The sequence below is a fragment of the Sardina pilchardus genome, chromosome 9 (assembly GCF_963854185.1).
Source record: "Sardina pilchardus chromosome 9, fSarPil1.1, whole genome shotgun sequence".
Classification (NCBI taxonomy): Eukaryota; Metazoa; Chordata; class Actinopteri; order Clupeiformes; family Clupeidae; genus Sardina; species Sardina pilchardus.
This window is the reverse complement of record NC_085002.1, coordinates 4,406,099-4,419,189: the sequence shown is the minus strand read 5'-3', so window position 1 is coordinate 4,419,189 and position 13,091 is coordinate 4,406,099. Positions and strand designations below refer to the sequence as shown.

Here is a 13,091-nt window from a genome sequence, read left to right as displayed (position 1 = left end):
TTAAGTCTGTTTGAATCTGGAATAAGACCAACACAATATCAAAGATATATACTATATCTTATTAGTATAATTCACTGGAATGGTCCACAAACGATATGTGATGGGATCCAGGATGTTACATGGTGAAATTTCACCAACTTCAGATTCTGATACCATCCTAGCACATCAAGGATTATGTAAGTACAGTATCCAGGATGTTGCTTGGGTGGTATCAAAAGCTTAGATTGGGGAGGGTTGAAATGGAGATTTTTGATGTCAGCATGTGATGGGTTTTTCCAGATCCCGTCCTTCATGATGGAGATGATTGTGTTTTTGGTTGGTTTGGCTGATTCCATACCAGATGTGTCCGGCATTTATACAGCACCCTGACTGAGGTCAAGCGGCATTAATTGTGCGATGGGAGTAAAGTGCTCTTCTCTCTCCACCTTTCTCTGTGGAAATTCATCCTCTCCGTGGTCTGTGTATCTCTCTCTCTCTCTCTCTCTCTCTCTCTCTCTCTCTCTCTCTCTCTCTCTCTCTCTCTCTCTGTTGTCCCTCAGCCCTCCATAGCAGACATTCTTCGGCTTGCCTGGTGGTCCTCGGCAGCAGCATGGTAAGACCCTACACATGAGCACAGTCCACAAACATGATCAGCACTACAGAGGTTACATGAGCACAGTCCACAAACATGATCAGCACTACAGAGGTTACATGAGCACAGTCCACAAACATGATCAGCACTACAGAGGTTACATGAGCACAGTCCACAAACATGATCAGCACTACAGAGGTTACACAGTCCACAAACATGATCAGCACTACAGAGGTTACATGAGCACAGTCCACAAACATGATCAGCACTACAGAGGTTACATGAGCACAGTCCACAAACATGATCAGCACTACAGAGGTTACATGAGCACAGTCCACAAACATGATCAGCACTACAGAGAATGGCTAATAAACATGTAGCTGCATGGTAAGACCCTACACATGAGCACAGTCCACAAACATGATCAGCACTACAGAGGTTGGCTAATAAACATGTAGAAACTGAGCAGAAGTCAACTGTGGCCTGAGATCTCATCGTCACCCCTCTGAAATAAACTGTCACATTCACAGGACTGTGCTCCAGCAGCTGCTCCATGGACTTGCCTTTAACAGCTGGATCAGTGCTGGTATGTATTAACACATAATATAATCTTAACATATATAATATAGTCTCTGTAACAGTAATATTTTGGTAACACCTTACTTGGACAGTTCTTCCATAAAGATATGAAAGATCATTACATTTAGCAGGCGCTTTTTGTCCAAAGTGACTCACATAGAAGGGACCACACCGCCCCACCCCAGAGCAACTCAGGGTTAAGGGCCTTGCTCAAGGGAACAACGGTGAAGCCAGGAATTCAACCGACAACTTTCAGGCTACTACATACTAGCCCACCTCCTTTCAGGCTTTCAGGCTACTACACCCGAGCCCAGCTCCTTAACCGCTACACTACCACTGCCTCATCTACAGTATTAAGATCAATATTGATATTTGTTGTTGAACAATTACTGAATCATCACCTTAACCAAAATCAGCCTTGACCTAAGTGTATGTACAGTATGTGCATGTGTGTTGGTGCAGTACAGTAGTTTGTGAGCAAGTTTGTCTTGTTTAGATGATGCCATGGCTGACGGCTTCGACCCAAGAGGGAGCACCAGCTGTGTGACCATCCAGAGCCAGTTCTACTTCACCAACACGACCAACACTTATGATATGCTACAGGACTGTGGGAACTGCTCAAGGTGTGTGTGTGTGTGTGTGTGTGTGTGTGTGTGTGTGTGTGTGTGTGTGTGTGTGTGTGTGTGTGTGTGTGTGTGTGTGTGTGTGTTGCTATCGGTGATGAACATAAGTCATATTCCCACACATGCTTGACACTGACATGTCTTTCTTCTAGATTGTTCCACTCCAAACGGATCGAGAACACTAACCTGCTGTTCGTGGTGGCCGAGACTCTGCCCTGCGGCACCTGCGAGGTGGAGCGTCTGACCCTGCTGAAAACTGAGTGTATCCTTCCATCTACAGTACTGTACATTACATTGAGCAGATACTTTTTTCCTGTAAAGTGACTCACAAATGCCAGCTATATTACAAGGGATTACTTAGTCATTACATTGTCCCCGGAGCAACTTGGGGTTAAGTGCCATGCTTTTTTTTGAAGAAGCCTACTATAGAGTTTACAAATGATTTCCATGTTTCCATATGGTTATAACCCGATTCAAAATTATTTATTTATTTTTGAATTAATTCCAGAAAATGTAAAAAGTTCATTTCTAACACCTTTCCACCAGTGGTATGCGCAACACAGTTTGTGAATCCCTGACTTCAGCCATCTCAGGTCCTTAGGTGTCCATACAGTATAGCTGCATTTGACCTCTAGTGCTGGCCATTGTGGTGTCCATACAGTATAGCTGCATTTGACCTCTAGTGCTGGCCATTGTGGCGTCCATATAGCTGCATTTGACCTCTAGTGCTGGCCATTGTGGTGTCCATACAGCTGCATTTGACCTCTAGTGCTGGCCATTGTGGTGTCTATATAGCTGCATTTGACCTCTAGTGCTGGCCATTGTGCTGTCTATATAGCTGCATTTGACCTCTAGTGCTGGCCATTGTGGTGTCCATTTTGTTGTGCTTCCTCAACCTCTTCACCCTAGTTCAGGAAGAGAACCCATGTGAAGTCCTCAACTCATCCCGTTATCGCAAAGGTCCAACAAAGTGCTTTGACTACCACATACTGGTAAGACATGAACAACCACATGGTAATTTTACTGTCAGCGGTATCAACATCGCTATCCACAGTATCCCAGTATAATAGTCATGCTGTTCCCAGAGTCAAACACTGGAGTGTTCGGACAGCAAAGAAACTCACAGATGTATATGACGTGTCCTGATGCTAATGTTTTTCTCTATCTCCCTTTCTCTCCCTTCTTTCTCTCCCTTCTTTCCCTCCCTTGAAGGAGAACACAACGGAGTGCGGGCGAGGCTACTCTCTCCACGCCTCCATTGGTGTCCTCATATGGGTGAAGATCATTTCATATTACCTCACTGTCGGTTCTTGAATGGAGGCCAGTCATGGAGAACGGTCATCTGTTTTCCTTTGGCTTTTACATTTCCCATTGCGTCCTCCTCTTTTTGGTAGACGTCGACAAAACCCTACCTTCATCTTTCAAGTCTTTTTTTTAAGACTACCATGCACCTTGCCATCTCTCTTCCTCTCCAGTCCAGTGTTGTCCACATGATCTTATCGGAAAGAAGAACTTTTACAGGAAATGTATGAGTTGAGGGGAACATAAAATGTGCTGCCATATGTGTTAGTATACTCTGAACTTTGCTTGCCAAATTGAAAACGTTTTAAGGGAAAAGGGGATGGTCTGTAAATTGTCATTAGCAAGTCTGCCTATGGTTACGAATAAGCATCATAATACTACTAATAATATATTGTGCATTATGCATTTTGTGCAATCATTTAAATTATTCATTTTTGGTTGTAGTTCTAGAATGTCTGTTTTTTTTCTGCCAGAAGGTTCGCCAATGTTTAGGTACAGTAAGGATTTTTTTGGTTTGTACATTTTGAGAGATTGGGGGGGGGAGTGAGTGAAAGTAGTATTTTAAACATCTCACCCTTTTTCTCCAGACAGTCCATTGCCTAGTGGCTCTATCCTATTATTTCTGTTTAAAAAAAAAAAAAAGAAACAGATTTGTGAAGAAGCTGAAAATATTTTTGTCTCATAGTTTTTGCAGAAATGTTTCTAGAATGTTCCATAGGGCGTGTACATACTGTAACGTCTGCCTGGTGTGCCACCCAAACGTGCCTTGGTGCACTGCTCTCCTGTCGAACGGATGTGAAATTTGGTGAATTTTGGCTGTTAATCTGGCTTCTGGAGTACTCTGAGGACCTTGTTCACCATGAAAGCACTTTGTACGACCAATCAGTCCTGGTCCATGTGCTAAATTTGCCCTGCAGGACACCCAGCATCTGGACATACAGTATGTATTTCCACCCTTCAAGATAAACAGCTGTGTCTACATGCAGGTGAACAAGAAAACAAGACATGGTGGACATTTGGCATTTGGCAGAGTGTGATGGATTGGAGTGATGACTGGAAATGTACAGTAATGGCTGCTGTAGCCCTCAATTGTCCGAGCTAATGGTGGATTCAAGGTCTGTGTGTTTCCCAGTAGAAGCACAGGACACTTCCTCTGGGACAGCAGAATGGACCCAAGTCTGATTTTTTTTTGTTTTGTTTTCATCTGAAAGTAGTATTTGTTTGGACTGTGAACATATGGATATATTTGCTGCATGATACATAAGGGAAGAGGTCTGGTATGTTTAGCTATTGAGAAGCACGTTTTGAAGTTACACTATCCACTATTTCCAGAGATAAATCGTGATGATTTTTCAGAAACGCTTTCTTTTAAAGGAGGATCTTCATTTATATTGCGTGCACAGTGTGGGCCAACTTTATGATCTGTGGTAAACGAGTGCTTTGTAAGGACTCTGTTTATATCTTGGGGCACTATGTTTGAACCCGGGTGTCATGTTTACTGCATTTTGACTGACTGCAAGTGTGCTATACTGATCAAGATGGCTGTATTGCATGTTCTGGATACAGATACAGTGAATTGCTAACAGTAATGATCAAATCAGCTTTACTGTTTCTAAGCACAGTATAGCTTTATTTAAATATTACTGAAAATGTATCTATGTATTCTGAATCTAAAATTTGGATGGGGATAGAGTGTATTCCTGTGTATTTTGAGAATATAGTATAAAATGTCAACACAAAGGTGAGATAATGAGATAAAATCTACAGATGAGAAGTTTATAAAGGCTATGGTATATAGTGGTACAATTTTAAGGGACTATTTATTTTAAATTATTCTTTGCTCTTTAACCTTGGCTGAGCGTTTGTGTGTGATATGTGAATATTCAAACTGTGACCGTGCGTTTACGCTTATTCTCTTTCGCTGAACCCTAATATCTCATTCATAAGGAAGATACATTTTTCTATAAAGGTTTTCATTAGTGTTGTATGCAATTGAAGATTTGCGGGGCTCTTTGTCCCTCTTTGTTTAATGTCCTGTTTTTAATGATGTTGTTGTTTGTAAAGGGACACAGCCCCTCTTTTCAGTCTTCCGTCTCACTTGGATTTTTTGTACAGAGGCACAAAACAATGGAGGAAAAAGGCTAAATTTGTAACATAACGTGTAGGTCACAACAATGTTTATAAGAGAAACTGGTGATTTAAAGATGTCATATTTTTCACTTCAACCCCAGATGAAGTGTGTTTGTTCTTTTTGGTCTGCATTTCTTTGCTGTGTACACACACTCAACTACAGGAGATATACACAAAAGTATTTATTTATTCATTATCAGGGTTCTATATGGCTGCTTGTGTGTGGCCAATCCTTTGACTACAACCTTTTACAGTATAATCAGATTCACCACCTCACACAGTCTTTGATGGTCCTCCAACTTTTTCCTCATTCAGACAAGGTGAGGCCTGCTGTTGGCTTTCTCCCTTTTAAGGTGCTAAGCTGTTATAACAATCAAGCAGAAAAATATACTCACTCTCTTTTTCTAATTGGGTAAAAGCTCAAAGCTGTATCAGCTCAGCTGTAAGAGGACTATAAACCTCTGAAGTTCGCCTACAAAAAAGGAACCAAAGCTGCCACCTTTGCCCATATAAGGAGATCCGGGTGTTAATTTAAGCTAACTGCCTATGACAAGTTGCATTGTAAGTTAGCTCTGGGCCTGGGGTAGCAAAGATCAAAGTGTGCGATCTTCACCTATCGAAGATCACAGTGTCTTAAAGTAGTATATCTAATTCAAGATCCCCATGTTATTTTCCCACAGAAATAATCTCAAGATACCGGATCTCCTTATTTGGGCAAAGATGGTAGCTTTTTTGTAGGCGAACTTCAGAGGGGGCAGACTATTTACCAGTAGATGGCAGTAGGCCTATTGTTTAATTGTTTGCAGAGAGTTTGGACAGCTTAAATAATGGGCATCATGTTTAACACCAACATCCGATGATTCTACAGTGTAATGCCCACCACACAATGCGACAGGTGGTGCGATGCGATGGTGGAATTCTGTTAATCGTTTCACTTCTGGTGGCGCAATCATCCATCGATTCAGTGAAGATAGGCTACACTGACAAGACGGCTGTTTTCGATTATGATGTATCAAAATTACCATGAAAAATAGAAACGAGCCTAGGCAAAGTAAAGGTGATAATTGAAATTACAAGCTTAAATTCAAGTCATGACTATAGCAAGATCACAACGTACAGTAGTTTCTAAGTTTTTCAATACATGGAATGCTACTGAAAAAGTTAATGCTAGGATTAGGCTTGGCTAACTTCAAACATTCATTTCTAAAGCAGTGTTAGAACTTTTTGACAGCATATGATAATGATTACTATTTTCCTATGACGATTCTTAACATAAGTCAAAGAGAAAAATTGACATTTAACTAGTTGCCTTAGTTTTTTCTTCTGACTTTCTGCTCCCATAATTTCCTTCTTTTTGGGTCACGGGAAATGCAGATATCTATTTGTGAACCCCCTACTTTTGTCTGGATGGTTTTCATTTTCTGTCCATTCTGTTTACATAAAAACTTCTCAACAGGCTTCTCAACTAGAATATTCCTCAACTTATGTTTATTTAAAAATGTTGACACATTTGCATTCAATATGGATATTCTAAGGCTAAGCAATTTACGTGACAGACATAAAAAATATATACAGTACGTTTACTTTTACATGGACTGCCTACCATCACATTAAAAGCAGTACAATGCAGCTTTGGATTTATGAATACTGTGTAATGGCGACGCCCATTGCTGGCTCACGAATATCTATGATCGTGGATACCACCAAACAAATAGAGATATGAACAATTCCTGTAGGAAACACACACACACACACACACACACACACACACACACACACACACACACACACACACACATACACACATTCATGAATGCTATACTGTATGACCTAGGTGCTCAGCAAGATCATGGGGTCAAAGGTCGAGTTCTGCCCAGTACATACAATATTGTGGCTGGCTTTGTGTAGTTTCATTTTCTACTTGTAGAAATGAATTGAAGCTAACACACAGGCATGTGCACAGACATCAAAGGAGGCTTTGAGCCCCTGTTCTTTTAACCACAGAAGAAAAAAATCCTTTTTGCTTGAGAGGTTTTTTTAAAAAAAAAATTTAAAAGAAAAATGGTGAATATGACCTGTTTACACACAGCTTCCCTGACCAAAAAAAATAGATTAATTGAGCAAAAAGCTAAATATGAGGTGGGGAGATTAGATTGTTTGCTTTGTTGATGTTGCATTCCAGTGTCAGCGAGAGAAGATAGAATTGATCAGTAACTTACATCAGTAACTTACATGGAGAAACACGTTTTGCCTGCAGTTTCCTGCCTTCAGCTGCATCAATTTGATTGTACAGTAGGCCCCTAATAACTAGATCTTTTCTACTCATTCGTTCTTTGCCAAAACAAGACAACCTTCCCTTGTACGTGAAAGGAGGGAATTAATGATAAAGAAGACTTTTGTGTCTCTGCGAACTGATTCTTTTGTAGAAATTTGTTGAGTATTAAACATTTGCATGAGTGTGAGGGTATTTTAATTAATCTGTATATTACAGAATTGTTTTAAAGCATTTTTTTTATTTTAAAATAAAAATGTCCAAAATGTGTGTGCCCGTCCCTGGCCCTGCTAATACATATGGTCCTATGTCTTGGATTACTTTGGTGATATCACAATTCACTCTAGAATTGGCGAATGATACACTCAACCAGCACACTAAAGTCATGACACTCAAGATGTATTGAAGATCAGCTTAGCAGCAGTATGTATTGTGGGTGCTACTATACACATGGTGGTGAGCTTCCCCCTTGGAAAGTGTACTAGGCTATATTTATAAATGTAGTGCACCATTGTTGCTGTAATATACAGTGTACAGTAGTAATTCTATCATAGAATTTTTAGGACAATCTTCCTATGCCCTCATGAAATGAGTCGGAGGTTCTTGAAGGACCACATTTCCAATGTAGGTTTCTCAGTCATCATTATTTGACCAAATTGTAAATAAATTGTGACCTAAATGTAACAGAGACGCACAAGACATCAACCACACACTAAACTTGTGCCCACTTCAAATTAAGATGAGACGATAAACAATTGTTTGGAAAAAGCTGTTTAAAAATAGCCATGTGACGCAAATCCCTGGAGAACGTTTGAACATCGATCGTCTTAACAATGGGTTGTGTCTCAAACAGTGGGGAAAGCTGCTGAGAGAGAGAGAGAGAGAGAGAGAGAGAGAGAGAGAGAGAGCCTCTCATGCTGCCTGCTGGCGACGGTCCTGGAGTGGAGCTAAATACAGTATGTTCCTGAAGATTCACCACTGTGTCAGGGCTGCAAATAGATTCTCCTGGACGGCTGTCAGCACTGTCTGGCCCTGTGTACTGCCACAGGTCCTAGTGCCCTCCCACAGCCTGCAGCTGTGTACAGAGGGGGTCACGTTACACGGACAGAGCCAGCTGCACCCTAGAAGTCATGTATGTGCATCTGTGTGTGTTTGTGTGTGTGTGTGTGTGTGAGAGAGAGATGGATGATTTGGCCATTGTTGTGCCTATAGTTGTGTCTCTCTTCTCTTGTCTCTACATGTGTGTGTGTGCTGACACTGCAAAGGTCGTGCTCATTAGGACCCGAGCACCTTATTGTTTCTGAAAGGATTATTATTAGGGCCCAAGCACCGGATGTGTGAAGCCTTATTGTTATCCTGCCGCACTTTGCCTTTAGTGTGGTGGTTCCCATGGGTGAAAACCCATGGAATTTGGCACAAACAGTATTCCGTTAATCTTAAGTTTTTGGCGAACGTTTATATCTTAATAGAATGGCTATTACATGGGTGACACATGAAAGATTTTGACACACTTCTCCTAAATGATTGATCAGAATCATGTTGGAATTAGTGGACATGATGTCAAGATGCTGTTGATGTTGAATAGTTAACATATAGGCCTACTGCATGTTGAAATGTTTCAAAATATTGATGCAATGGATTTAAAGAGTCACTTCACCCCATAACTCCACCCACTTCACATTTCTGAAAACGTCTTTCAAAATGGGCGAGACGTTCTGAAATTTGGAGAGAGAGTGCAGCACTGCTGCAACCAATCAACCATGGTGATTTCGTGTCAATCTGGGAATGAGTGCTGCAGACATGGCTTATCACAGGTAGGCTAATCAGGGCAGCAGGTGTTGGGGCGTTTCAGTCCTAATTTGTAACGACCCGGTGACGTAGTGTCGGACTAGAAGTGCAGGACAACGTCAGCATTCCAATAGTATTTTGGACCAACATGCCATGGCATGTTTTCAAACGGTAGTATGCGCAAGAGAGCAATATTTCCAATACAAAATCAGACGAAATGTTACTTTTGTCGAGAAACACGATTTTTGTCAATATTAACCCTGGTAATAGTACAGTTCACCACTTATGAGTATTTTCAATCAATCAACAGCTCAAAAAACCTATTTTAGGGTGCAGTGACCCTTTAAATATCTGATTGCTGAATAAACATGAACCCTGTCATAAAGTCACAACGCATTGGCTGATTTGGCTGAAACTTCCCAGATTATTGATTGTTATGGTAATAGTGGTATTGCAAAATGTCTGGCCAGATCTAATGACTATTTCACTGGTCCCTCTACTATTCCTAGACTTGTTTCACAGTTAGTGTATGAACTTGCAGGGGTGCATTAGCCCTCTCTTCATCAATCATGAGGTCCTCCACTATGTCTCATCACAACTCTGAAGTTCGTACGTATTGATTCGTTCGCGACCGACCCATCACTAACTGGAGGCAGTTTAGTTTAATTTCCAGTGTGAAAAGTAGTTAATCATACGAAACAGAATGGAATTGAATACTGCTTTATATAATGTAATGTTTATGTATTAGTTTGTTTGTCGGTTACTACCCCCGTTGTTGTTTTTGGGGACGTATTATTTTGATTTAAGGAAGATCGCTTTCGCTGGAGTTAACGTTAACTTTAAGTTAGCAGTTGCTAGCTGCTAGCTGCTAAGGTAGTTACAGTATGTCTAGCTTCTCCGCTAGCCACACTGCTAACCAAGTCCAAGACTGAAGAACGACAGGGACTGAAGAGGGAAGGAACATCGCGAGGGAACATGAGTGCTGTGGGAGTGACTCCACAGTAATGTTTTACTGGAGAAAAGACAGCCTGGGACCAAGTCTTTGTTTGTGACTCCACCAGAGCTGTTAGTGAGGAGGCAGTGAACGACTGACCTAGCCTAGCCTTTTGGAACCTGAGATAGCTAGCAGCAGCTACATTGACAGCACCATGGACAGCACTGACCATGAACGTGAGTAGAGAGAACATTGTTCATTGAGCTCCAACATGCGCGCCTTTGAGTGGGTTCCCCAGTCTGTGTGTGTTTAAACGCCTTTGATTTGATCTGCCAATTAATGTGTTTTTTTTTTGTATGTGTTTACATTGATGGTGGTGGCAATGAATAAATGCCAGTTTCTGCTTTTTAAACCTAACTGTTAAGGGCAGAAAAAACCTAGACATAAATCCTGCCTGGTGCATCCCATGTAAGCGCCTCCCTGTGTGTGTGTGATTTGCTTAGGCCTGTCAGTGGGTTACAATACAGTTGACTTAGTCTGCTTAGTGGGAGTGTTACATACAAGTCTATGACTATTTCAGATATATCTTACTTGCCTTGCGTATTTTGTTCTCCACTGAGCCACCTCGCTGTTGGCCTTGCTTGGACATTCCACGCTGCAGCTCAGCCTTGGCCTCCTGCTCCTCCTCATACTGCTCTCTGAGCAGGTCACAGTCATGACGGGCTGATTGGACAGCATGAGCCAGGGCATTCTTGGCCTGAAAAGCGAGACCAATGAAATTGGAAATATTTCATACATTTTTGAGATATACAGTATACCGTCATATATTTTGTGTACATGGCCATGTTGTCAGTATGAGGCTGGCAGGCATACACACATACGCACACCTGCATTCACACCAGGGATGGAAATTAGCACCAGCCACCAGCCAAATGCTGGTAAAATGTGAGAGTGGCTGGTAGATTTCAGACACAAAGTCATATTTTAACATTGAGTGGCTGGTTAATTTGACCAGAAATCTGCTATTGGCTGATAGATTTTCATATTTTGACATTTTAATTTCCACCCCTGATGCACACACATGCACACACACCTCCACACTCACACAAACACGCACACACACATACACTCACAAGTGAACACACACACACACACACACACACACACATAAAACATACACACAAATGCAGGAAAGCAGACACGCGCGCACACACACACACACACACACACACACACACACACACACACACACACCCACAGCCATTACCCCCACCACACACACACTCACAAGCGAAAATAGTGAAGAGAAGACAGAGAAGCACACATACACAAAAGCAAGCACACACATGCACACACTCATTTACATACATAAAAGTTGTAGGGGATGGAGTAGGAGATGGAAACAAATTGATTTGATTTATTTTTGCGGTGAGAATGTGCAGAACTGAGCAGCTGTCATATTTTGTACCGCCTTGCGGTACATCTAGTTGACAAAATATTACTTCATATAAATCTGATGATATCCACATGCCCAAACCGCTAGCCTGGTCTAGTGCCACCAGCTGACCAAACAGGAAATGTGCTAGACATTGGCAACACCTTGGTCAATTGGTCTGAAACGCTCACTAAATATTAGATACCGTACTACGATAAGGCTGGTGCTGACTTGCCTAATTCACATGTCTGGTATGGTGTGTTGTTTGTGTGGCACTCTGACTTGCCTAATTCACATGTCTGGTATGGTGTGTTGTTTGTGCAGCACTCACACACTTCTGCCTCTTGGTTGGGGATGTTGCAACCCTCCCCAAAGTTCCTTGTAAACAAGCCTAAGCCCTGAGTAGACTTTTCTTGTTTAATAAATCATATTTATATTTTTGTAAACCACATTTCTGCCCTTTTAGTCAACAAACTTGTGTGACCTGTTATTATGTGTGAGGTGTCCCTGGGGCTTCTGGCAATTCCTGGGGTGGTGTAGTCTAGGGCAAATATCCCGTTATGCCTCAAGCTGATTGCATTGGCAACCATATTGACAGCAGCATTGGCAACCATATTGGTCAGCAGCACGCATTATGATTTAGAAGTACAGTAGAGGAGATGTGAAACTTTAATTTGTTTGGTATTGGATTAAACATTCATTCATTCATTCATTCAACCTTTATTTATTCTCGGAGAGCCATTGAGGGTAGCCCTCATTTTCAATGAAGCCGAGATTGCAGAAACAATGCATGGAAGAACAACAAATAAGATAATAATAAGAAAATATACATTGCATTATAGAGGAGGAAGGGGAAAATAAAATAATAAAATAAAAAAATAAAAAAATACATGAAATAATAATAATAAAATAATAACAGCAAAAATAATAATAATAAAAATAAAAATAACAAAAATAATAATAAACAATCAATATGGTTACAAAAATGGTTCATGTTTATGTGCACGGCCATCTGTCATGTCATCATAATAATAACACTTTGATTGATACAGTACGCATGTGTCGGGACCGTGCCGCACAGTAAGAATGTAAAGCGAATAAAGCAATGATATATCTGAGATTGAGACTGAATTCCTAATCTGGGAGTTGCTCTTTGGTCCTAGAATTAAAAAAAAAAAGAAAAGAAAAATAAGATCTAATAATTCATGGAGTCCACATCAGGGTGCAGATGCTCTTGTTTTCCTTGTTTTGGTCAGACTGTACATGTCAACTGATATTGCAACATTAGCCATGGAATATTTTTGTCTTGTGAATCCTGATGATGTACAGTTACAGTATAAAGTAACTTGTTGCAAACTGGTAATGTTACCACTGGTAGAATATATTGATGTTTTAACTTGAACACACTTTCCCCCCTTTAGCAGTGTTTATTTATTTTCCTTCTCTCTCTTTTTCTT

The 13,091-nt window shown here is 40.9% G+C and overlaps 1 protein-coding gene across 1 annotated transcript in view; it reads left to right on the top strand.

Moving 5' to 3' along the window:
* LOC134092470 (voltage-dependent calcium channel subunit alpha-2/delta-2-like) overlaps positions 1-5,365 on the top strand; it is a 31,831-nt gene extending 26,466 nt beyond the window's left edge. Inside the window, exons 33-38 of the mRNA XM_062545341.1 lie at positions 540-592; positions 1,102-1,157; positions 1,647-1,773; positions 1,926-2,035; positions 2,683-2,765; positions 2,986-5,365. Coding sequence (XP_062401325.1) covers positions 540-592; positions 1,102-1,157; positions 1,647-1,773; positions 1,926-2,035; positions 2,683-2,765; positions 2,986-3,087 — 531 coding nt within the window. The 3' untranslated portion in view covers positions 3,088-5,365. The remainder of the gene's footprint in view (positions 1-539; positions 593-1,101; positions 1,158-1,646; positions 1,774-1,925; positions 2,036-2,682; positions 2,766-2,985) is intronic.
* The last annotated feature ends 7,726 nt before the right edge of the window (positions 5,366-13,091 follow it).